This window comes from Netta rufina (assembly GCF_964035555.1).
Source record: "Netta rufina genome assembly, chromosome: 3".
Classification (NCBI taxonomy): domain Eukaryota; kingdom Metazoa; phylum Chordata; class Aves; order Anseriformes; family Anatidae; genus Netta; species Netta rufina.
Genome location: NC_140125.1, coordinates 79,614,627 through 79,642,031, shown reverse-complemented (window position 1 = coordinate 79,642,031; position 27,405 = coordinate 79,614,627). Strand labels below are relative to the sequence as shown.

The 27,405-nt window shown below is 35.5% G+C and overlaps 1 protein-coding gene across 14 annotated transcripts in view; it reads left to right on the top strand.

Annotated features, from left to right (window-relative positions):
- The first annotated feature begins 1,004 nt into the window (after positions 1-1,004).
- TRDN (triadin) overlaps positions 1,005-27,405 on the top strand; it is a 243,920-nt gene continuing 217,519 nt past the window's right edge. For 13 of the 14 annotated variants that reach the window (XM_084285082.1, XM_084285081.1, XM_084285076.1 and 10 more), the window contains exon 1: positions 8,262-8,729. In XM_084285082.1, coding sequence (XP_084141208.1) covers positions 8,708-8,729 — 22 coding nt within the window. In that variant the 5' untranslated portion in view covers positions 8,262-8,707. Of the gene's footprint in view, positions 1,116-8,261; positions 8,730-27,405 lie in introns of those variants that run through there. The other variant, XM_084285079.1, reaches the window with a different exon arrangement.

Here is a 27,405-nt window from a genome sequence, read left to right as displayed (position 1 = left end):
TGTGGTTGGAAGGACCCATTTGGCAAATGCTGTTAAGAGAGTAAAGTCATGCCGTTTTCAGAGCAGGTCTGTAAGTCAGGCAGCCAAGGAGGGGGAATGGGACTGTATCGCTGCTTGTGTCATGCACCTCCCACTGCCTGATGTCTTCTGCCTCTCTGCATTACCTCCCCCAGGACTGCACAGCATCCAAATTTCAATTGGGCAGGTCTTTGCATTATGGTGGACATAAATGGGATTGTGAACACCAGCTTGAGTTTGGTGATGTGTGAGAAGTGCACGTTCTGGTTAGTTGTTCTTCTGGTCCTGCTTTTGTGCTTTTGATGTGTTGCTGTTGTTGCTACTGCAGCTGGAGCAGAGGGTTGCTTTCCTCACCCGTCATGCTCTGTTTCTTGGCTGTAGAAGAGAAAATATTTTTTGTTGTTACTCTTCAATGTAGTAAATAAGAGTACTGTTACATCTGCCTTCTGCAGAAGGTAAGTAAAACCCTAGTTACTTTCACTCTCTAAAACAAACAAAAAAACACCTCCCCTCTCAATTGTCTGTTACCTAAGTAACAAGAAACACAGCCTCTCCTTCTTCGTCATCAGACAGCACTGTGAGATGGAGTGGAATTTGAAGATCCAAGCTATGGTTGTTCCACAAAAACTTTCACCAGGCACACAGAAGAGCATATGTCCTGGTAATCAAGGAAGTCAAAGGAACAGCAGCTGGTCAGAGGGAAAAATCTTTAGGATGCCAGGGATCCAAAATGGGATTTTATGGCCAAATGCTTATTTCAAATAATGTCTATGAATTTAAAGTCCACAAGTATATATATAATTATTTCCAAGAGCCATAAAATGATCTGAAGTGGAAACCTATATACTGGAGGCCAAATCCCCTTTATGGAGAAACTATCCCTGTCTGGGCTGTTTTAGGGTGGCACTTCACCCTGCAGGGACCAGCTGCCAGCAGCTCCTTGGCAGCTGCAGCCTGTGCCAGCTGTACCAGGGTAGCCCACAATTTCCTCAGGCCCTGGGAATGCAGTCGGGAGCTTCCAAAAGTCCCCAGTGTCCTTGCCTTGCTGTCTGAGACCTGGGGACGCAGCTGAGGACCTTCTGCTCTGTGTCTCTGGGGTAATACTTTTATTTACATTTAAACTGCATTTGGAAAGAGAAATGGTTTGATTGTCCCTTTTGGATCATTGCATTCCTCTGTATTCAGTCTGTCCTTTTCTACTATTTCAGGGAAGCAGGGGGAGGAGCAAGGGAGATACAGCAATTCTATTTGGTATCTGCTTTACAAACAAATATTCTATACAAATCACATTAGAAAGTTGACTTTGGACATATGTTGGAGCTTGGACAGGAATCTCTTGTGATTGACAGTAACAAATGGTGACATACTATTCAAGGAAAATTAGTATGTATCTGCTATGATGAGGGGTAAAAACATTATTGCTTATTTCCCCTTTTAAAAGAACCTGTATTTTTTAGACATAATTTTTTTCAATGTAGTTGCAGCTGACAGCACTGACAAGGTTGAATTTACTAATTCATATCTTCTAATCATACTCTGTAAAGAGGCTAAATTGCCTAATGGAGAAGCTCCCTGTTTTGATTTTCTTTTTAAATAATTATAATAATAATAATAATGAAATGGGTTCTTCATCTGCAATTCTGACTTTGATCTGCCCAATATTGTAGCTTGAATGAGGGAGAAAGAAGAAACACAAAATAAATTATAGCTATTGTTGAAACAAACATATTTTTCCTTTAAAATACAACATTTTCATAAATCTGGTTGATGTCAGGCAATTTCTTTCCTATGGCTGATAATTGCCAAAAATTTTGTTTTATATTTTGTTCTCCTTTCTTCTTTATTCACCTCTCTGCATACTTGTGACAAATAACAGATGCCAGTATTCCTTGAGTATTTTGCATCACAGGTTTTTGTACTGCTGCGTGGGGGGACTGTCTTTGAGGCACACAAAACGTTAAACCCAGCAGCAGCCTTTCACATTTCAGGAGTCAAATAATTATTTTCAGTTGGACATAGTTGTCAATCCACTGCCAGGAGCGTATATCTATCCTATCTGTGGAAATGCACAGCTCAACCAGGTTCTGCTATCCCAAGGAAAACAATGACTTTGGAATAGCAGAAAAAAATGTGGTAAATAAAAGCACAGGAGACACATACTGTCTGCAGGATACTCTTACAATTTTTCAATCATACAATCTTACAGACATATAATCTGTATCAGACATAGGGGGGACATCCTGGAGAAGAAGTCCTTCTTTGCAGGAGAGTACTAAGAAATATATACTATTGTCTGGGCCCATTACCACACTGCTGTTTTATTTCAGTGCTTAGCCTGCAAGTTTGTTCTTATTCACTGCACTAAGATCTTCAGTGTCTCCTCTAAGAAGAGATAGGAAAGAACTAAAATCCAGATGGTCCTGAGATTTTGACTAGAGTTATTTATGAGGTGAATCCTTTGCTAATGTGGCTGAGGGGAGTCTATTCAAGTCTGTTTGTCTAAGAATGTGCAGTATATAACATAACAACATAACATAACACAGCAAACAACATAAAACAATCAGAAGAGGAAGTCACTACATGAAAATAAGATGATATTGCCCATTGGTTGTGGAAGTCAGACTGAGCAAATAGTTTTGAGCAACCCTGATAAGGTTGATATTAGTGAAGATACTTGGAGCTCTAGTTTTGCTTTTAAACAAAACAACTTGCTTTTAAACAAAAATTTGAAAAAGCAGTTATTTAAAAATTAAAGTTACCTATTCTCAAGAAAAATAAATAAAGAAAATAAAGGAAAGGAAAGGAAAGGAAAGGAAAGGAAAGGAAAGGAAAGGAAAGGAAAGGAAAGGAAAGGAAAGGAAAGGAAAGGAAAGGAAAGGAAAGGAAAGGAAAGAAAAGAAAAGAAAAGAAAAGAAAAGAAAAGAAAAGAAAAGAAAAGAAAAGAAAAGAAAAGAAAAGAAAAGAAAAGAAAAGAAAAGAAAAGAAAAATCAGAAGGCATGCAGTCATCTTTCTCCAAAAGAGTATTTTTGACCAGGCAGTACACCAAGCTCATTAGAATATTAGAACAGTTCTCATTCAACATTTCTGACTGAAGTAATTCATCTTATGATAGAGCCAACCCACATCTCTATTAACTTGTTGGCTACTGCTGTGTTCTTAATACAATTAACCTTGGATGTAGCTTTTCCTGAAGAAAAATACCTTTAAAGTGGCATTTTGTTTTAGCATCTTGAAAAGGGTCATATATGCCTTCTTAGATATTTTTTCTAAGAAAATAAATAGTTTTTTCTAAGAAAATTTCCAAGATGCAGAAATAAAGCTGCAACTATTGTTATAACATCATACTCATTAAGAATAGAAATAATAAAGTAGATTAAAGGAAAAGACAAAGTGCTAATGTTCATCCAAATGCATCTACGTTGACATGCTGAATAGATGCCCTCCCTGAACTTAGCTCATAGTAACACAGTGCAGCCAGAACAAAGAAAACTGAAAACACACTCCTAAATGAGGATGGCTACTTTAGCCTAATTTCCCTCCACTGTCTCTCTTCTTAGACCAATATCTTGTAATATTCTTGTTTCCTTCTTGTTGTTACATTATTATATTACAACAATATTCGTTTTGTAATATTCAAGCAGTTTTATAAATGGTGGGCCCTTTTGGATGTTAGAAATGGTTCAGTATTCAATCACACACCCAGACTGAAGTTTTTTGTAGATATCAGTGATTTTGTAGTATAATGTCTAAATTGGGAGTATTGTCTATGTTGAAGCAGAATACTCAGCATCACAGATATTTTAGTCTGTACCTGCTTTCTACCATGTTGCTTTGGAGAAATTTTTTTCTGTGAAACCTATGAAATGTCTCTATGAAATGTCTCTTAATGAGCTTGGAGCGCCAAGGTGATGTGACTCCAGGGTGTTTGCCAGCTGTCCCCCACCAAAGGATGATTTCAATCCAGATCATTCTGCCTACAGAGACAGGGCTTCATAAGTGTTCTGCATTTATGTCAGTAGTTCAAATTAAATGTAGGACAGGTCTACCACAGAGTTCAAGTAATTGTCTCCTACACATTAAAGAAGGAATTGTTTAAAGGTACTATGTATGCAACTTTCTCATTGAAAAATGATGCAAACTGATTTATCAGATTGTTTAAATTTTATGATTTACGATAATGTTTAAACATGTGGCCAGATTTAATCTGTATCAGATGTCATATCTAAATCTTATTTTTTTTTCTATGTCTGTACTTTGGGTGTACTTTAGTATATTCAAAATAAGTCTAATTTGGTCATCTTGATTCCAAAAATCTAGTAACGGCTATTCATGAAAGGAAAACAGTTATTTCAGAATTTTGTTAACAGTCCATATAAGGTAACAACTACATCTGATCAGGAATTCAAGAGCATCAGAATCTGAATTTGTGCTCCTATTCACACTGAAAAACACAGGGTCTTACCACCGGAGATGAAAGAAAGTCTCACCTGTAAGTAACAGGATTCTTAAATAAAACAAACAAAATAAAACAGCAAAACACAAAACAACAAAAACAGCTGATGTGCCGAACAAATATTAGTATTTAGTAACACTTAGTATTAGTATTAGTATTAGTAACACTTGAATCCTCTATTTGCTTCTGCATTTGTCTACACTATTCACCAGATTTGGTACCATTCACCCTCTCCCTAGCTTTATACTTTCATCCTATATTTAGTTCTTATCAGTTGATTGCTGAATATTTCTGATAACAACATGCTATCAGGATTTATCAGATACGAGATATATGGGAAGTACGGTTAAGTATCCTTTCCTTGACCCTGCTGTGTTACTAAACGTGCACTGAGATATAAAATCTTTTTTTTTTTTTTTTCTTGGTTTGATTTTTTAGGACTGAACTCTGAGAATTCCTCAGTAGTGTATTAGAAGAGAAACTCAAATATTGTTCTGCATTTTCTTTTTGAGGTTTACTCAGTTTCTCAAATGCTTCCCTGAATCAGTATGAAAGTCTCCTCTCATCATTCCCTAATTCAATGTGATGTATTGTCTTCCTCTATTCCCTTTTTAATAATATCAGTGTGGCAACCCAGGAATCATCTGCTACTTTGACTATATGAACAACACAACTTTTTCCAACCTAGGTTATTAAGTATTTTTCTGATTCTGTAATTTATCTAAAAGAATGAATCTGTGAAGTAGTAAACCTCGGACTATTCCAAAAATAAAAAAAAAATATTGATTTTCTTTGATTCTTTAGTTAGGACTCTCATTGAAATGTACATTATCTGAGATCAAGACAAGTGGCAGACATCTGTGGCAGCATACTTCTCTTACTTCTCCCCTGCTCATAAGTGTTATTTTTTTCTCTACCCAGGCAGCTATAAACAGAAGCTTCCTTTTATTTTCTTTGACATGGACTTGAGTTTTGCACAAATCTCATGAGATGAATAACCTGCTGTTATAACATCCCTCCATCACCACTGAACCTGAGACCTGACCCTGGGACAGTTCTTTTACCGTGTAGCCTCTGTGAGGGAGTACCTATGGATAACTTGGGCCAAGAGCATTTTCTTCTTGGGCCTGAGACATGAAAGGAAGAAAATAAGGAGAAATTGTGTGATTCCAGGTTTGGATATTACCTTTAAGAAACAAAGTAGTTTCATATTTTCCATTTTTGTTTAAAAATGGTTTAAAATTTGAACAAGGAGGGAGAAAGAGTATTTTACAAAAGGAGATATCATATCGAGTTATGCAGGTTTAGGTCAGGTTCAATATGTAGGCTAGGTCAGGTAATTAACCTTTTCTTGGTGTGATGAAAAGTTATACAGACTTTTTGCTGTGCTTCTGCATAATGTGGATTTCACAGATTAGCATAGAAGAAACTCCTAAACTTGAGCTAAACTTCAGATCTTAACAAAATTTTTAACAACTCCTAAGCTTAATTTTGAGGATTTCTCTTGTTCAGCTTCCTAAAGAAGAAAAAGAAGAAATATAATTTTTTCTATAATTTTCAGATGGTGATGTCCATGGTTCATGTCACACACAAAACCAGAACTTTATTTACATTCATTCTGTGTTTGTTTTTTCTTTTTTTTTTTTTCCAGTGTTGTATTTATTGGAGATTATTAATACAGTCATTATCTCCAATAAATATGACACCCAGCTTCCTTGACTTTGATCCCCTTAGAGGCAGCAATCATATAATTTCCAATACTATTGCCGAGAGCTATACTTTTGTGCATATGACAGCTTTAGCCTGCTTCCAGAGTGAATGTTTTTCATGCAAGCAGTTCTCTTTCTGACCGCTGGGCTGATGTTGTGTAAAATTGATTTCCAGCTGGATTCTCTCACTTCCTCCGCTCTTATATTTTGGTTTGAGAATATCGGCTTATGATTGAGAGGTGAGCAAAAAATAGCAGCAAAGGAAGTAAGGCATGGAGGCGAGAGGGCAGGTGGTAGAAGCTGAAATGGAATCAGTGAGGGACAGATAACATATACAGTTGTACAAAGTGTATATGCCTGGATATATTCCACATTCTCAGGATCTTGTTACATAAAACAAAGACAAAATTCAGTATGAACATTTTCCCCAGTTCTCTCTTCTTGCATACCCTAACTGAGCCTTTATTATTTTATTTCATTTGAATGGTAATACAAGTGGAAGCAATCCTAAATTAACAATAGCTTCTCAATCATGATCAATTGAATAATCAATTAGCTCTGTGCTTGGTGTATTCAGCTGAGGAAATATTCTTCACATCTCATGCAAGTAGTATATCTGTCGAAATACAAGTGATCCAAAATATTTAATTGTTCATGTAAAATGGAACTGCTCCAGCAGAAGAAAGAGAAATAATTAAGAATGACAAGGTCTTTGCTCCTATGCCATGTATCCTAGTACACTTTACTAACCACTGAACTACTGTGGGTTGCTGTTCTGGTGATGTGAATGTGATTCCACAGAACATTTAGGTGTTCATAAAAAGAAAAGAAAAAAAAAAAAAAACAACACTTTTTGAAGGAATATGTTGTTGTCTAGAATCTTTTCATCAGCCTTAGTGAGGAGGATTTTCTGAAGGACAGTCTAAGACAGTCTAAGCAGTAAGGGAGGACGAGGAGGATGATGACAAAAGCACTGAATAGCAGGCATCAAGTAATCAAAACTTTGTGTAAAAAAATGTGGCCAGGAGAGCTGAAGAAGAAAAAGGGTAGAGCAGTGACTCTAAACTTTGTCTAGCAAATGACTAACATTTTCAGACACGTGACAACTCTGAAGCATTTCAGAGCAAAAGGAAGAAAAAATCCCGATGATGACTGTAAACCTCTGTTCAGTTCAGTGTGCCTTCACTTCTGCATCTTGTGCACTGGATAAACAGATTCCTTTCCTTATATTTTGCCACAGAGCCAGGTGCTTATATCTCCTGGTGGGAAGATGAGAAGTGCAAATGCCAGCCCGTGTAGCAAAGAAGAGCTGACTATAGGTTCCTAGTAAGAACTGTTTAAGATGGTTTCTGATTTCATGTGACTATGACATTTATGTAGAGGCATGCTGGCTTGAGGTTATTTTTCTGCTAATTTCACTTTCAAGCTCTTGCCCACATACATAATTTCACAGCTGTGAAATTGTAAGCAATGCAATGAATATATTGTTTTTTGTTTTTGTTTTTGTTTTTAACTATTCTTATTTAAATTGTTGATATTGTATTCCTTTAAATTGTTTTTAAAAGTCTATTTATTTTCAGCGTTATAAAAACTTGCTTGAATTTAGTTCAGAAAATCTGTGATTGTAATATTTTCTCTGAATCAGACCTCTGAAAAATCTATCCTGTTCAATACTTTTGCATATTACCTTAATGAATTTGCAGCATATAAGCTATTTATACTCTTGATGTTGTTCTGTGATACTTAGATGAATTTCACAGGTATGCACATAACGATGACAGCAAATCAAGAGAGGTCCAAAAAACGAAAAACAGAAAAGTTACCAATTTCGTAAGTTTAAAGTAGTGTCTTTATTGGCTCTGTGACTGTGACTAAGAATCAAAGTGTAGAAAATCACCTAAATTTACCCTCCCCCTTAGGCAGCAGTAAGCTTCATAGGACCTTCCCCAAACCAAATAAGGCCAGGAAGAATGTGCTAAGCACTAAGTGAGCTAAGAATAAAGTTGAGCTAGGGTGGATAAGGTTTCTTTGAACTCTATATTTCATGTTTCCTGACATACCCCCCCCAAAGAACTGTAATTATGTTAGCAAGGCTGCAGGAGCGTTAAACAGCTTTTTCCCTGTTCTTTTGCTTTTTGCTGCCCTTCTATGCCTTCCTGTCCTGATTAGAAATGGTTCTTTTTATTTTGTGTTTGTCATGTGCATGGTTCTTAGGATATTAGAGAGAACATGCTGAAGACTAACTGTGAGGAATGGCTATTTTTATTAGAAGCTGATACTTTAGACTGAGCTTTAAGTATTGCCTCTGGAAGGCCTGAGGTTGCTTGGGGAGGGCAGGAGTCTCCAGAGGAAAGAGAAAGTTCAGAGGGGCACAAAAGAAGAAGGAACAAAATTAGAAAAAGCAGAGGACCTCCCTCGTGCTCATTCTGAAGCTCCTGTAAAATCCAGAAACCCAGAAGTATTATCTAATCTGCCAGAGTACATATTGACCTTTTTAACAGAGTGATTCTTACCATCATCATCATCATGGCTGAGACTGCAGCAGAAGGTACAGTAACTATTCTTGAATATAATTAACCAAAAATGATATGTACTTTGACAGTGTAATTGAGCTGGTGTGTCAATATGATTTATTGTTCGTAGAATACAACAGGTTCACTCTGGGATCATTTAATCTGTTTATTGGTTTGTTTTCTTTTCTTTCACGTCTTTTTTTTTTTCTTTTTTTTTTTTCTTTTTCCCCTTTTTCAGTCCTGTACTCAAAGTTTTTACCAGTTACAGAAGCAAAATCTCTGTGCACCTCTAAAAATAGCATTAGTCTCATATGCAGAGCAGCTCCATTGGAGTTGTACAAGAAGGGGGAAAGCCTGAATGCCAGGTGTTTCCACCCTACCCTTATTCAAGTAAACTTCTAAAAGAGTTGGTGAAATTTGTGTTGAAATAAGTATGCTTGAACTAGTCACGAAAGAATGAAAGTGAATTGTATTAACCAGTAAATGTATATCCAAAAATATGAATATTTCATGTACTTTAATATTTCCTGACCATTCATATTTAAATAACATTTTAGATGCGTAGCAATATTTTATCAACTACAATGAGACAGGGTCTATATTTAAAATGCAACCTTCTTTAATATTGATTTTTTTAGTTGAATTTCATTCCTTTTTTAATTTTTCCCGAGTGTAAATTACTCCGCTATTTATCTATTTAATCTATTATATTTATCTATTAACTATTTAATAATTAAATAATTAAAATAAACAAACAAAATCTAAAGGATTTTAAAACACTCTTCTTAGAGTTATTTTTGTTCTACTTGTCAAGTTTATGTGCATTTCAGTGTATGAAAGTTGTACTTTTCATCTTCCATTTTTTTTTACTAATATTTGTAAGAGGATGTGCATTAAGCAATATTAGAGAGTGAACCGAATTAACTTCTAAATGATTCATGTTTAGACTATTCCAAACTGCACAATTCTTGCCTGATATCTGGTTAACCACAGCAAGGAGATAATGCAGGGATGTTTTTATGGTAACCAATTGAATGGATCTATAAACAGTTTCTGGCTGCAAATACTGCCAAAACAGGTGGCTCAGCCCTAATCTGAATGGTAGCACTAGTTTATTCGGATAACCTTAAAGAGATATGTTGGAAACATTGGTTACTTTGTAGGTGTTACCAGGATATCTGTGAAATTGTATTTGCTTTCCAAAATGTGTTCATTAACAACTTCAGTGTTAGAGGAGTGGTATGGAAATACTTATGAGGTACTTCAGGTGAAACAAAGCAAAAAATATCAAGATTTTTTGTTTGAAATTAATAGGAAACATAAAAAACTTTTCGGTCTGTAACTGACTTTTCAATCCTTTAGCTAATCAGAGAAAGAAGATAAAAGGCCCCTAAAATAAAGATAAAACACAGGGTCTGAAAATGTGTTTACAGTGCTTACAGGTGCTTCTTGGCTATTGCAGTGTGTGTCTGTTTTGTTTTTGTCTGTGTAAAGCAGTAGAGTTCAAGTGACAAGGGGCATCAGTCAGTTCCACAGTACCTGACCTTCAGCAGGACAGGTAAATTAACCAAAGAATAGTTTTTATTTTTTTTATTTTATTTTTATTTTTTTTATATATATTTGGACTTACTTTGACTGGATGATTTTTAAACTTGATCCGTGAGATGGAAATTTTACTCATGGCAGAAAACTAAGAATTAGCCTGGGGCTAATGTTTCACTGCAGTTTATTTTCCTCTGGGGCTACTGCTGGCAATCAGAAGGCAGTCTAAAAGTTCAGGTCTAAACTTCAGCAACTTATGGTTTGGACAAATAAAAATAAATTAAAATTAAAATTCATCTTGCTTCATACAATGCCTTATTTATTTATTTATCTATCTATTTAGTTATTTATTTTCATGCTACATTCCAGTCTATAATTTGCAGAGATCTTAATGACTTTACTAGGTTTAAACTGCTTGTTCCACGTTGTCTGTATTCTTATTTCTTTTTTATGCTGTCAGCCACATCTCAGCTAGAGTGACAGGCTCTTTGCCCCCCAGGGTACCACACCAAGATGCTGACATGAGAACAGCATGGCATGGCAGCGACATGGCTCAACATGGCTGCTGGTTTAGGGGGATGGTCTAGCCATGGCAGACTTATACCTTTGCTGCACATCTCAGGAATCTTATTCTGACAACCCACAACAATACCATGTTCTATGGTAGGCAGATGCATGGATCTGATGGGGTGCTCTTTCAGGTCAGTATCACTATAATGACAATAACACAAAAGAGTTTTAAAATATAGCCACCAAGCAATGACTATTTGAATTGAAAGTCGCATAAGGAGATATGTGAGGACAGCAGTTTATAAATGTCCTGAGAAAGCTGGCAGGACCTAGGTCTCCTGCTGGTAAAAATTTAGGAGAAGATTCCAAAGGATTATCTTCAGCAACCTCATATTACATGTAACTGCAACCACGGAATTGCACTATTAAAATGTGGAAATCCTTAAAACAGTATACAGAAGAAAGCTCAGTAGTGTTAGTAAGTACTTTGACTTTGCAACACTCTCAGGAAATTTATTTACTACTATTATTTTGGCTGCTACTGAGAATTCTGTAAATGTCAGGAACTTTGCCATGACCACTTAAGAGCTTGCCTAGAAAGCCACATGTATCTTAACTATTCTACTCTGCTGTGTTTATGAACATAAGGATTGGACTGGACCCCATGGCACATGCAGTTAGACCTGCCACCACTGAAATATGAATACGAAAACCTGGCATCTCTGAGAAATGGTTTCTACCAATGTACAGCTTAATCTGTATGTGCACAATAGCTGCAGCAGCTGCCTTATAATTGGTCCTTTCTAGCCCAATCTACAGCAGGTCACAGAGCAAGGCTGATGGCTGTCCCCTGGCATTTTATTCTCCCACGCACAGAAGAATGAGCAGAGACTTAGAAGCATGCAGAGCCACTACCTGCTGCAATGCACCGGAGACTGTGCACTGATCTAATACAGGGAGGTGAGAAGAGCAGAAAGACAAGGTTTCTCTGCCAGCTGTTTGTCTGCCACAACTTATTTCCCCAGTGGAGCAAGAGAGAAGCACACATCGAACAGAAATGTGACAATGAGTCACAGTTTGGTCCTTATTTTGTTGCTGAGAGCTATGCAACTAAGCATTTCCTCTTTCTTGGAGCAGGCTGCGAGGAAACAGGCAAGCCCTGAGGCTACATGCAGCTCATCAGTGACAAACTCCAAATTAGCTTCTGGATTTCAGTTCTTTTCTCCAGCTGTTTGATATCTATGGAAAGTTTAAAGATGTAAAATGTTTCAGAAGGCAGATTTAATATGATCTGTATGCTCGATGATTAATATGCATGAAACCTGATAATGTATGAGAAATAACACACAAGAGCCAGAGGGTAAAATCATAAAGACTTCATGAGTGCAATGGCCAGAAGCTAACAGCAGTCTTCAGTAGGTAAAAAGTTTAGCAAAGTCACAGTACCAGCAAGAGGGAGATAGGTGTTTCTCATGGTAATTAATGAATTACTGCTGACTACAAAAAGAGCCAACATGAATAAATTAGGCTAGATTATTCATTTTAATGGCTAAAGTCAGGTGAGGTTTTTCCTAGTCTTTGGTTAGACTGTTAGTTAATCATTGTGTTAGGAGATTTCTATAGAATTTATTTCTAATAAGAGAATTTCCAGTATCAAAAGGTATCACCTTTTTTCTGGCTTCAAGTGTTGATCAGGAAGCAGATAGCATACCTTTTGCTGGTGGTGAAGGAAAAATGGACAATTTTGGCAATGATTTTTTTTGAAGAAGTCAGTCTCCTCTCTCTCAAAAGAACCAGGTAAACTCAACAGCTGGAAACAAAAAGTCATGAAATCCAGGAAAGCCTGTAAAAAACTTCTGTGGTAACTGAAGTTATAAATTCTCATTAAAATTCTACAAAACTTAGATTTCTCCCTGCCTATGTCATGGACTCCTGAGCTGGTTGGTTTGGCTTACAGCCAGGATATATTCTTGTAGTCTGCTGAGTCAAACACAAATGTGAACAAATTTTTAACCTAAATATTGGGTTTAATAATTAGTGGGCATTGTTAGGCACAATATCTATGCGTGCTTACTTGGTACAGAGAAACTCAAATATATCTTTATCTTAGGTACCTTATGCTGATTCAAAAATGAAACAAATGGAACCAGTCAGATTCTCAAAAGTGCCAATCAGGTAGCTAATCTTAGGGAAAAAAAAAAAAAAATCTAGTCTTTAAATGTGTTCAGTACTTTGTCTATAATGTAAACACCAAGTAATATTCACGCTGCTTTTTCTGCCAAAATTAAGCCTTCAAAATCTGAGCTTTGCTCTGGAAAGCAGAGGTTAGTTTAGGTTAAAACACATTTCATAGTGCAAGTCTGGCATCAGTGCAGGACACAGAGGACAGAGAAACCAGAGTTGCCCCCTTTGAGGAAGGTCAGGGAATGGAGAAGCTTTCCTTTTTGTTTTGATGCTAACATTGGCTGGTTTCTGCTCTGTTTAAGCAGATTGAACTAGTGCTCATTTTACCAGCTTAAAAGATATTTAAAGCAATAAAGGGTGGATTGTTTTAAATCACAATGATTGAAAAACCTTTTAAATCACCAATTTTAATCGTGATTTAAATCAGCAAACAAGAAACCTGGTTTTGAAAACAGCAATTTTAATCTTATTTTTTCATATGTTGTCCAGGAATAAAGAATGGAAAACAGAGACTGATTCCTAGATTACTAGTTCTGGTCACTCTATACAGCTTTTCTCATAACTCTGTGCCTTTTACTCTTAGAGGGAAAGAGAACATAAATATTTATCTATTAAACAGATCTATACTTAAGGAGACATTTAACCATGTTCTTAATCTTTACTTTTTTGTTTGTTTGTTTGTTTGTTTGTTTTAATGATAGAAAATGTTGAATTTCTTTCTTCCTAAATAATGGTTTTATTTTTACTTGTGATATCCATCAAGCTTCATTATGATGGAAGTTGGAATTCAATTATAATGGTACAAACCTAGAATTTTAAAACTATTTATTTGTGTACTATAAATATATATTATATATATGAGAAGTTAATTTTAAATTGAGCATGCTTTGATAAGCTAAATGTTTTATTAAACAAATATAGTATTATTTGTAATTTAGTTTCCAGCCACTGCATCCTACAAGAATATATGATAGAGCTCATTTTCTTTCACACAATATTTATTCAAAAATTAGAGAAAGAAAACTTTTTTTTTTAACTAGTAACTTTTTTTTAACTTAGAATAAGATAACAATTGAGTTTAAACAGTTAAATAAACTGAAATGAAGAAAAAATTCTTTGTATTTACAAAAAAGTAATATTCTCAAATAAAGAGAGTAGCTTTATTTGGCTCTGTTCTGCTTAGCTAGTGATTTATGGCAGCTCAGTGATTTATTTAACCTTATTCACAGCTTTGATCACAGGTTTGATCATAGCTTTGCATTTAACTAAAATGTTACCATTAGAAAGTACCACAGGTACTTTCTAATTCCTTACCATAGGTTTTCTTAATTTCATATTTTATTTTTAAAAATATTTAAGGAAAACTTCAGTTTGTGATTCAGAAAGAACTAACTCTTATATTCCCTTCCTTCTTAGAGTTCAGAATCATTTGAGTAGGGCTTGTAAAAAGAACTATTGCATATGAATACTGAAATATCTTCAGTAGTTGCAGACGAATAGATAGTTGTAAAACAGCAAACAATGGTTCCATATTCTAAGATCAGACTGATATACGGGAACACGATGTAGATAATGGGATCTGAACTGTAAAGTCAACACACCTAAAGACTTAAAGCTATGGACAGCTGGCTATACTTCCAATCCATTTGATCCTACTGTCATGTTCTTTTGGCAGCTTTACACATTTTCATTTGAAATTATTATTTCATATTTTAGTCTTAGCCCTGTGTCTTTATATAAATCATTGGTGCATTGAGACGTTACTGTTCAGGCTTTAGATTCTTAAGTGGGAATTTGTTTAAGCAGCAGGTGGTCAAAAGGGAGCAGTAAGATTTAGGATCTAGATTCATTCCTAATAAGTGTCTACAGTGCAGTTGCTTTATGTAAATAAGTCTACTTCAGGAATTATACAACAAGTACTTGGCTACAAGATATTTGACTAATATTAGAGAGAGAATGACACTAAATGACACTGCCACCATGCCTTGTCCCATATTCCATTCCTTTCTTCATAGCCTCTAATACTTTTTTTTTTTTTTCTTCTCTGTAATAGAGTTTTAATTTTTCTCTTTCTCATCTCCTACCTTTTCTAAGATCCAGTATATAATACTTCAGGCAATATGCAGGTGATGTAAATCTGTTCCCTTCTGTAATCGGAAGACCATAGTAAAGCATACAGTAAGCAACTACAGTATTCTTCAGACTCATTAGATTTTGAGGAAAAGAGCCAAGCTAACAAAACAGCAACCTTGTAGCTCCCTCTACCTCACTATGTAAGGTAGAGAGGCAGAGGAGGTTAAGTAGCCTCCTTTTATTTTTTGCTGTTGTTGTTTTGTTTGTTTGTTTTCTTTTGCCTATTTTTTTTTTAATTCAAAACTGTCTCCTATACTTTTCAGTCAAATTAGTTCAGTTTCTCAGATCATGATCAGTGCTGGGTTTTGCTCTAAGAAATCGGATTGAAAAAGCTGCGGTTTTAAGTCCTGAATAAGCCCCACTTGAGTCCTTGTGGCTGACTTGGGCTTTTTTTAGAATCAGTCTTACAGCACAGAGTTTGTCTCTGGCCTGAAACTTCTGCTCAGTGCCATGCAAAGGCATTTTCCATAAGAAAGGAAGATATAAAATGCCAAGCATTGAAAAACTTTCTCACTGGAGAAGTATCCTCTTTCTATCTCTAAAGATAGTTTAAAAAAATCCTTTACAAATATGTAATGAGTAAAACTTGCTACTCCCTGTACATGCTTATGTTCTCACAACTTCAAAAGCACCTCTGTACCTTTGCCTGGAGTCAAATTGTCAAAGGTACAATGAATCTAAGCCTTTGTAGCCTCTTTGGTATGTAAATTTTTTCTTATATTCCATTATGAAGATTTAAGTTGTGGTTCTCTGCATGTCAGGAAGGCTAAATCTTGTTTCAGTCTCTGCTAAGAGGTTATTCACAATTGATACAATTACCATAAATATAGTTTTCTGGTAACTATTTTACTGTTTTTAAAGACATAATTTCACACATTATTCAAATGTTAAGATACTCATTATGCTTTGACCTTTTCCTCCTATGTCAGGTAGGACCTTAGTTTTGGCTTCAGGTTTATCAGTGTAATTCCTACTGAAGTTAACTGAAGAGGTACATGAGCACATATATTACAACTTATCATCCCAAAAAGGCAACATCACATATATGATAAGAGGTCAGTCTATAAACTTTTCACAGTTTTCTAACTTTAATATTTAAACTGTAACTGCAACTTGAAATTAGCATAATTCCAATCTTTTCTTTCTTTCTTTCTTTCTTTCTTTCTTTCTTTCTTTCTTTCTTTCTTTCTTTCTTTCTTTCTTTCTTTCTTTCTTTCTTTCTTTCTTTCTTTCTTTCTTTCTTTTTTTCTTTCTTTCTTTCTTTCTTTCTTTCTTTCTTTCTTTCTTTCTTTCTTTCTTTCTTTCTTTCTTTCTTTCTTTCTTTCTTTCTTTCTTTCTTTTCCTTCCTCCCTTCCTCCTCTCCTCTCCTCTCCTCTCCTCTCCTCTCCTCTCCTCTCCTCTCCTCTCCTCTCCTCTCCTCTCCTCTCCTCTCCTCTCCTCTCCTCTCCTCTCCTCTCCTCTCCTCTCCTCTCCTCTCCTCTCCTCTCCTCTCCTCTCCTCTCCTCTCCTCTCCAAGGAAAACTTCAAATCTTCCTCTTCCTAGAGATTTTATTGTGTCATCATTCATGGACAGGAATAAAAAATGTGATCATTTCACAAGGAGATATCCAAATTTAGACTCACACCCTTAAACATTTACTGACATTATTATTATTATTATTATACATTAGAAATATTATTATACCACTAATCATAGCAAAACATCCCTGATAGAGATTGAATGTGACCCCTGTTTCCATGGCACACCTATGTGACTGGATGTGACTACATCGTGTCACCTGGAGGAGGACCACTATATACACTTCTAACACTTCTAATTTGCGTCAGAGCATGTAAAGTCAGTGAAGATGTTATTTTGGTAGTAAGTAGTATGGTCTGAAGATACAAAGATTTCTCCTGCCTCAGAAAGGAGTAGTTTGACAGAGCTCAAAAAGTTTCCCTTCCCTTCCCTTCCCTTCCCTTCCCTTCCCTTCCCTTCCCTTCCCTTCCCTTCCCTTCCCTTCCCTTCCCTTCCCTTCCCTTCCCTTCCCTTCCCTTCCCTTCCCTTCCCTTCCCTTCCCCTTCCCCTTCCCCTTCCCCTTCCCCTTCCCCTTCCCCTTCCCCTTCCCCTTCCCCTTCCCCTTCCCCTTCCCCTTCCCCTTCCCCTTCCCCTTCCCCTTCCCCTTCCCCTTCCCCTTCCCCTTCCCCTTCCCCTTCCCCTTCCCCTTCCCCTTCCCCTTCCCCTTCCCCTTCCCCTTCCCCTTCCCCTTCCCCTTCCCCTTCCCCTTCCCTTCCCTTCCCTTTCCCTCCCTCCCCTTCCCCTTCCCCTTCCCCTTCCCTTCCCTTTCCCTCCCTCCCCTTCCCCTTCCCCTTCCCCTTCCCCTTCCCCTTCCCCTTCCCCTTCCCCTTCCCCTTCCCCTTCCCCTTCCCCTTCCCCTTCCCCTTCCCCTTCCCCTTCCCCTTCCCCACTAAGCACACACTTAAAAGTGAATTAAATGTGTACATGCATATATTAGTGTATGAGGGGAGTAATATGCTACATTACCTGAATTACTGAAGTAAGGTGATTTCAAGCATGCAGGCAAAACAGTGATGAGGGCTAGGTTTTTGTCTTATAAACTCATTAGTACAGAGTTTCTTTTAAAATTTGTTTGCCATTGTTCCATTTGTCATCTAGTATAGGTATACGCATTTAACACTGAAATGTATGCTAAAGGCGTTTCCACAAATGACCAAGGCAGTTTTACAACATGGTTTCTATCCAGTCTTCTTTATGTCATGCTAACCACTGGATAGCAGAAATAATGTTGAATCTGCAGAAGCTGCCAGAATTATAAAGTGGCATTGGATTGGATTGATTTTAATTATTTACTGTGGTTGTGCCTAGAGGTCAGGACTGTGTTGGACTTATCACTTCATATAAAATCATATCAAATAATATAAAAAAAAGCAGACTCTACATTTGAATCTTACAACAATTTTAACTTGTAAAGGTCCTTTGCTTTCCTTAGCACAGTAGAAAATCATTGTGTTTTTTTTTCAGGGTAATAATTTTAAGATTTAGTGTTTTATTAAAGCAAAAAATAAATTATATTACTCTCAAAAAGTGAAAATGTAAATTCTTGAGAGCTTTTCTACTGAAACAATCTAACAGAAATGCTGTTTAGGCATACAAGTCACATGTTATGTTCCTGCTTGCTGACTGGGTGCTTTTACATGGGTAATTCAACAAGAGGGAAAAGGATGGCCACTTTTTTGGAGACATCCACATCTAGTGGAATTCATGGCCAAAGAGCTTCCTTGTGGTTCCTCTGTCAAAGCCATTTGCAGTGGATTCTGAAATCCTGGAGGTGCCTCTCACATCTCCAGTGCTGAAATGAGGCAGCTGAGGCTGCTACCCTGAGCAGGAGAGGAAGGAACTTCTCGGGTCTTGTACTGACAATCACTATTCACCGTCACTATGATCAGTCATGCTTTGAAAGAATGTTTCACCTTTGCACAAATTGGCCTTTAAACTTATGGTAATCTTGAATTAATTTTAATAGTGAGGTACCTGGAAACAAACATATATCTTTGCATGCTTAAGGCTCAAGTTTTCTTTCATAACATGTCCTTTCCTTAAATATTACAAATATTGTGGAAAATTTCAGTTAGCCTATGTCCATTTCTCTCTCTGTGGCCCCGAGACACTCTAAGAGATGTTGAATGCAACTTAATGGTTATTTACAAATGTCATTGGTTTGTAACCATTATTATCTGCAGGCTCAGACACTTCCCTCTTTATTTTTTCAGTCAGATGTTTACATTTTCTTGGTGTTTTTCAAACGTGAACACAATTTTAGCTTCCAGATGTTCCTTCCCCTGAAAATTCCCAGGTAGACAGATAATATGGATAGCATCTTCTTCTAAAAACAGATGTTCATCGGTTGAATTGGAGCAATTCCAGTGTCAAACATATTCCACAGGAGGAGGCAGTTGTTTTCCACGGGAAATTATTTAACCAGAAACAAAAAACACTTTACAGTGCTATTAGGTGTCTGTTTTTTAGCCCAGAAATCTCATTTTTAGCCAGTCACCTTTCTCTGTCTTTCTGTGATTATGTGAATAAGCAGAAGACCTGTCCTCTTGTCCTGTAGGAGGTCTGCAAAAAGTTGTGAAGTCTGAACTCCTGACCATGTAGGTACACAGGACATAGCAAATGGCTATGATTAATATTATGTCCTTGTAATACGAATAAGAAAGGGACAGCAAAATTAAAACTTGTATTAGTAAATCCTTAGAAAATTCCCTAGATCTGCTTCCTACCCTGCACTACTTATTTTCTCAGATACCTGAATAAACTGTGGCATTGTATAACATAGAAATTAATCATTAAACTGGAGGGGGAGGGGGAAAGGAAATAATAATAATAATAAAAATCATTTTGCATAACTATAGGTATCAAATATCAAGCTAGAACAAAAATGCATAATGTGTACTACAAAAGCCTGTGAGTTCCTACCTGTACATTGTGTTCCTCTTTCTCTTCTCAGTTCTTATCTTTTAACAAAAGCAACACTAAAGATATGTGCATTCTGGCTTATTTAAGTAAATATCAGTTAAGCATGAGACATAACATTAATGTATTTTTAAACAGAACATTTTGTGTATTCTTCAAATAGACAAGTGGGGGTGTTAAAATCTTCAGACTTAGTGTACTTCAAGAAGGATTACACCGTCTTAAAGTCAGTGATTTTGCTGAATTGTATTGTAAAACCTACAGTAGCTTCAACATACTTTTGAAAGTATGTTTCATGATAATAGTTACCTTATTATTTTCCCCATTTAAACAACTTCTGTCTAGTTTCCTCACTAAAACAATTTGTCTAATTTCCTCACTAAACCAGCTTTTGTCAGCTGTCCTTAAGCAATGTACAAGTGAAAACAACCTTCCTACAGATCAATAATTCAAGTTAGTGTCAATGAAAACTCAGCTAAAGAGTTCATACTTTTACAGGATTCATGCTCTGCACTCAAACATACAATTCCAGCTTTTTTTTTTTTTTTTTTTTTCTACATTAGTTCTATTTTTATTCTACTTTTGCTATTTACTTTAAACACTTTTACACTCGTGGAATCACTGATTATGTCAAGTTAATTCCTTTGAAATCACTATTGTTGCTTTTACTAACACAATTCTTGTTATCTTTAAGGTTTTGTCTGTTGTTTTTTGTTTGTTTGTTTGTTTTGGTTGGTTGTTTGTCTGTCTGTTTTTTAAATTATTTAATTTTGTGTAATTGAATAATTTGAATTCTTCAAAAGCTAGAAGCACTTACTTAGATCTTTCATTTAAGTTGCCTACGTGAAGTTTGCTAAATCTGTGATTTTTGTTTTGGAAAATATTCCCTTGTTTTCAGCTACAGTCAGGACTTCATATCTAGTTTGCTTTCAATCTTTCTATTCTTTTATGCCTTTCATTCTCTTAATTGAAAGAATCAAACTTTTGTGCTACATTAAATGAAGAAATATTCCCTTTTATTCTTTTATTATTATCCATTTATTCAGTGATTGGAGAGAATATTTCCAATAGTTTTGAATAAAACTGGAGCTACAGACATTAGTGTCTCACCAGCTGAAAAAGAAGAGCACATGTTTTATGTGAAAGAGTATATATTTTTATTACTAGTCAGTAAGTTTCTGACTGATTTTTGGTTACAGAAATATATTTGTGTTTCCGGGTTTCTTACATGCTACAGCAATGAAGTGAGAAGATAAGAGAACCATAAATTATTGCATTCTTCACTGGCTCTATAACCAACATTTCATCCACACCTTTTTGGACATAGATATGAATAATATGAACTTCCCAGAATACAGACTATTAGTTTTCAGGGGATCTCTTGCACATATATAATTGTCTCTTGTGCTCTTTCTCCCTGCCCTTCCACATGGATTACATTAAATTTATTCTGTATAAAAGTTATCTTCCCCAACTTTCTATGATACAAATCTGTAAGTTCTTTAGCATTCTATCTCTTTATCCTATGCTTCTTTCTGCAGAAAAGTAGCACTTGTCTAAAAATGATACTACCTGCAGGACCTTGTGAGTTGACGTGTCAGCTGGGACAGAAATATATTGTGCATAACACAAATTCTGACAATCTTTTTCCATGACAGGTAGATCTTATACTTTCCTTACACTTATAGACCCAATGAAGACATTTTCAGCACTTGATCTAAGGAATAAAGACATTAACAAGCTCAAGATGTTTAATGGTCTTCCATTAGTGTGCTAGGGAACAGCATCCACTGAGGACTGAATAGCAAAGACCTCTGTCAGGTTGTAGTCCACAAGGCCTGAGTATTTCTGGAAATGGAGGGGAGAGAAAAATCTATCCCACCCACTTGGAGCAAAGAAAATGCTCCAGCTCTACCCCACCAGATGACTCATGAATGTCTATTAAAAGATAATAATACCACTCCTGCCCTAATCACCAGGATGAGTGGGAGGTAACTGTTGATCTGGACTTGGAAACAGGCTCAGCTGTAAATAAGACATTGGTCTTATTAAAGTTTTATTTGCCTGCTTAGGTGGTGTGAACCTTTTGTTATAGTTCCCAACAGCGGAAGAACCCAAGAGGTATTTTTAGTATTTCTCCACTGCTCTGGCAAAAGCAGTCTGCCTGTGTGGGTTCTGGGGAGTGCATAGTGGATATGCAGTATGCAGTGTGTGGGTAGAGTTCTTTAGGAATTTCATCCTACACAATTTCTTTCACACTTCTGTGTGGCACCTGGCCTAAGGACTACTTTAATACACCAAGAAATGATAATTTACAGAATGTTCTGTATTCTTCCCTTTCTTCCTTGCTCTGTCAATTTAAGTTGTAAACAAAAGATGATGAAAATAGAGAGAAGCCTGATTTAACTCACTGCCACATTTGACATATATATATGTGTATATATATATAACTCACTATATATATATAACTTCTAACTGTATATATATAATTTATATATATGTAACATATATATATAACTTACATATAACATATATATAACTTAGTATAGATTTTTCTCTTTGTACTTTTGTATTTTTATTTTCTCTTTGTACTGTTTGTATTTTTATTTTCACTCTAGCCACAACAGGGTTAATTTATAGCAAGTATAGTAGAATGTCTTATGGCCTACTTCTATTCCAGTATTCTACAGTGTGAATATTGTTCATCACTGGTCATTCAATTATTTTATCTATACGTCTATTCTTGTATTACACCATAGTACTTTAATAGCATTCTGAATGCATTGTACTTTGGGGAGGATGAACTGTGAAAGATTATCAGGTTTTTGACTATGAGAATATAATCAGTGTACAGTGTCAGGCTGAAATATTGACTATAATGTAAATATTCATCTTCAATAAATGTGAAAATATGCATTTTTTATTTATTAACACTTATCTAATTACAGCTGAAGCTGCACCTATTGATATAATAGAAAAGGAAATTAATAAAGAAAGGTTAGATGATGAATAGGCCTTTAACCAGAATATAACAGCCTGCAAAGTCTTGCAAAGATGTATACAGAATAACTAAGTAGTTCTCAAAAGATTTCTTAAAAATTTAGAAAGGTCTATCAACTTCTACATCTCTATCTCTTTTCATTATACAGGCAAAGATATGAGTTGAGGCTGCTGTATTAATATTAAAGAAACTTCAGAGAACTGTTTGAAAGTGTCTTGAAATACGAAAGTAACAGTAGCTTTGATATTCTTAAAATCAGATATTTAAAAAAAAAAAAAAAGACTTTATATACATGTTGAATGTGTATAAAAGTCTTGAAAAGACAGGCAAAGAAGAAAAACAATGGCACTCAGAGAAAGTCTGTGATATATTGTGCTTAAACTTTACACAATGGAAAGGTGCAATGAGCCAGAAGTTAGAAGAGATATAGGTTCAGTTCTGTCTCCTGCTAAACTTCCAGCATGGTGTTCGCTTAATTTTTCCTTCAAACGAAAATAGTATGCCCTTACCTTACAGTGTGAGCTGAAGGGAAGATAAATGTTAGAAGACTAGTAACAAATAAAAAGACCCAGAACAGAATTGTGGATTTTGTATGTGATCTGGGACAATGTGAAAGTTTCATAAACAGGAAAACATTCTGCTTCCATGGGACAAATTTGAGCATTACCAGATTTGTGAATACAGCACAGGCAGTTTGGGAAGTAATGTCAGGCGGAGAAATTTCAGGTGCCATTTCTGTTTCACTGATATGGCCCATGGTTAATCAAGGAAGAAAATAGTGAAGGAAAGTGGGATGAAATTGAGACAAATATGCATAAGTATCATTTTCAGTCATCATAGTTGAACTCCAGGTATAGGTTTGCAAATTTATCCATCTCTTTTCCTATTACTATGAGACTTAGGGAATGAAACACAAAAAAACTAAGATTATTAAGCTAAGATTAACACAAGCTGCCAGGAGTTTGTAGAGGCCCTGCAAGTGTCTAATGTACGTACAAAGCACCAAAGATGGGAGGAAGCAGTTCCTGCTTCCATGGGCTAGAAATATTAGATATCCAACTGTATGCATCTGTTATTATCGAGAAGGTAGGGAGGTGTTACAGCTTGTGGAAGACAGCAGAATGGATTTTTGATGACTTCATGCAAGTTTACAGCAAATGTTAAAGATTATTTGATCTAGAATCCATGAAAGGAAATAAGGAAATAAGGAAACTATCATTCCAGCTCGGTCAAAAATTTTCCCTAGTGCATAAGTATTATTTTCAGTCATCATAGTTGAACTCCAGGTATATTTTCTGTTCCATTTAGCAATAACAACATAGAGAAACCACCTTGAGATTTTTTATTTATTTACTGAATACAGTCTTTTAAGCTGCTTTGAGATGAGGTGTATGCTTTTTGGACTGATTATGACATTAAAAAAGAGGAAAGTTTTACCTCACCTCTAAGATACGTCACTGAGATTTGAGGACTGCTCTGCTGAAGCCTTCTTAGATTGTTAATCAGTCTTCCATGACCAAATAAGGGGGAACTCAGTTTTGTCTCAGTGTCTAATGTTTTAATGCAGACACAGGAACTGAGAGAAGCTATGATCTTGATCAAGATTCATATTCCAAAAATGTAAGTAAATGGATTCCCCATCTGTGAACAGGGCAGGGAGGTGCCCAGAAAAGGCATCTCAGAAGTGTTTCAAAACTTTTCTTCCATCTCTGTGGTAGTTCCAATTAGACAAATGTGATGGATATTAATTAAAATTAAAGATCATTTTGCAACATTCTATGTTTTGCACAAGCATGTGTAATTTGAATTTATTTTACAAAATTTGGAATCTTATATTGGTAATGTAATTTTACAAATATTTCTCTCAGTAGATATTTTTATTTCATACATATTACAAACACAAAATTTGTTATTAATTCATTCTCCCCATTTTGGGTTATATACTAAGGAGCATAAAGTAAGTAGGAAAAAGATATTTTAGACATACTTTATACAGAAAACTATTAAAAATAAATAATCTTCTGGTTTAGATATCTTTGAATTCAGAGGAGATTTTTATCTTGTCTGTCACCAAAGAAGTTAAAAGCACTTTTAACCTACTAGTAAATCTTTCATATGAGTCATTTTCAAGATAAAGATGTCCCTTCTCTGAGTCACTTAACGATTAAGCCATGGATCAAAACTTTTTTTTTTCCCCTTATCTAACAACTGAATCCTATACTTAGAACATCCTCCTCTTGTATTATAGCTTTTATATGGATAAATGTTTATATTTTCAATAAGGCAGGGAAAAAAACATTTTTACTTTTTATAATTCAGCAAGTTAATAATGGAGAAATAGATCACAACATTTGGAACATATGTACAAGCATTGCCAATTTTATGCTTTAAAATGTTTGTTTTTTTTTATGTTGATTTAAAAGTAATGTCATTAATGCTTTATGTGGAAACCATTAAGGCAGAGTACTGTGACATATATACTTAGAAAAAATGCATTCATTTGGGATTTCGATTTACTCTGTCAGTTGGGAAAGAAAAGACTCTTGAGCTATATTCATCAGTTGATAATTCTGTCATTTGTCTTTCTGTAAATCAAAATGGTTGTATGATGTCATTGATATGTACCAGAAAAGACTAAGCAAAGAAAATGTCCTGTCCATGTTATAACACTAATGTCAGCCATAAATAAATAAATAAAACAAATTAATTAATTACTATCCTTGCACTTCTTGGTGTATTCCATGTATTTCCATGGCTCTAACACAATTTACAATTACATTTCAAGTCAGATGTAGAAATGAGAATTTAGGTTATAATTTGGGAATAAAATCAACAGCTTTTTTGATGCAATGCTACTTTTTATTTTAATTTTTTTTTCTCAAGAAAAAGTCATAGCTGTCCCCAAGATGCTGAATTTATATTCCATACCTTCCTCAGACAGACTGCAGTGCAGAGGTATGGAAATGTACCTGTGCCTGCCTCTTAATCCAGACTTGCCCGTACATAAGGACAGAACAGTCTCACTGTTACTAGAAACAGTCTGACACATCTGGGACATACTGAACATTTCAAGTTTCATATTATATGTGACATGGATATATCACTGTCTGGCGAGGAATATATCTATGAATTATTATGGAGAATGACTCTATTTCTGGAGCTGAATAATGTAGCCAGGTAACCACTTTTTGGCATTTATCACTGGGATAAATTAGAAACCACTCAGACTCTTATATCTGTTTGGTCAGGCAAGGTCTTTATTATTTTATCTCATTTGCTTTGCAAAGATCTGAATAGGTTGTGATTTGAATAACTGAAAGATTTAAATTGTACTTCAATCTCTTGTTCCTCATAAAAGATAAAATCAGATGACAAAGTTTTGGGTCCTATTTTCCATGTCACAGAAGTTGGAGTCCCTAGAACTGTTTCAGGCTATTCATTGTGCCTCTGAGCAACCCTTCTGGGCTGGGTTCAGAATGTAGCTGTGTGAAAATTAGCAATATTAGAATATTAAGGTATAGTTACAGGACAGACTCTCTAATAGTTTCATTTGTTGTTAATCTACTTGAGGATAAAAGTCAGGTGTCTCTAACAATTTCTAAAATCTGTTCACAACCTTGCTTAGCTGACAGATTTTGATATTTGGGCTGGCAGGGGGAAGGATACATGGAATGGATACAATTACTGAAGAGATGTTGTTTTTCTTCCTCAAGTAATCTTCAAAGGATCCTAATTGGTTTTGGTTTTCCTTATTTTCAGTGTGTAGATGAGACGCCATAAAATATCTGCATAGTGAGAAAACAAGATACCTAAGATAATTCTACATCAGTACTATGCAGTGATCTTTTCTCATCAAACTTGTATTGTCAAGTGTTTCACATGTTCAAAAAATCTGGCCATGGTATAAACCAGAATAAAATAGATTAAGACATGGCTAATTGACAGCAGCTGTCTCATGAATGACTATGAGTAGAGGAGGGTTATACAATGACTTTTTCTTACTTGGGCAAAGATTTTGCTACTTAAAATTGATCTGAATATTTCCAAAAACAAAGCCTATTTTTCTCCAGATTACTTAATACAAAACAAAGTTGTGACTATTTGGCATTAATTGCCTTTAAAATGACCTTTGTAAGGTAGTGTAAAGGTTTCCCAGCTGTTGAGAATCTCAGAACACATTCTGGATGACAGATGTATCATGAATATACACCCTCAGTAAAGATCAGCTGTACTCACTGTGACAGCATATCCTCTGTGTCTCAACTGACCATAGAGGTTGCATTTATTACGAAACAAATATCAGAGACGAACAATAATATTCCTTTAATCTATTAAGGTTAAACTTCAATTTAAGATTACCATTTTTGGAATTGTTGCAAAAATAAAATTATAAAACACACCATGAACTTTTGCCTAAACATGGAATTCTATTCTTATTTGTCAATTTAAGAGCCTTTTCTTGCTCTAAAACTGAAATAATACTTTCCAAAAGATTCCTCCAGACCAAAAAAGAGGGGAAGAAAACTTCAGAGGAGTTAATCTTGATCATGACTGCTGCTGATTCCTCGAATACTTTTCTTATGGAAACACACACTAAATGCAAATCAAAAAGCACTTTGGGGTGTATTTCGATAGGCCTGTGAGTTTCAAAGCCAGCTTCAGGAAACTTTGTTTTCCTTGTAATTTTAGTGACTATATAGTGGACTTGGCTATTTTATAAGTATAGAGAGTCGGCCTTGGTTAAACATTTCCTGTTTAATATGAACTATAACTAACTACTGTTTACTATGTCTCTCATGAAATTGCTTGTACTATTTTGCAAGCCACCTTATAGTTTTCTTCAGTAGCTTTCTTTCATTTTTCT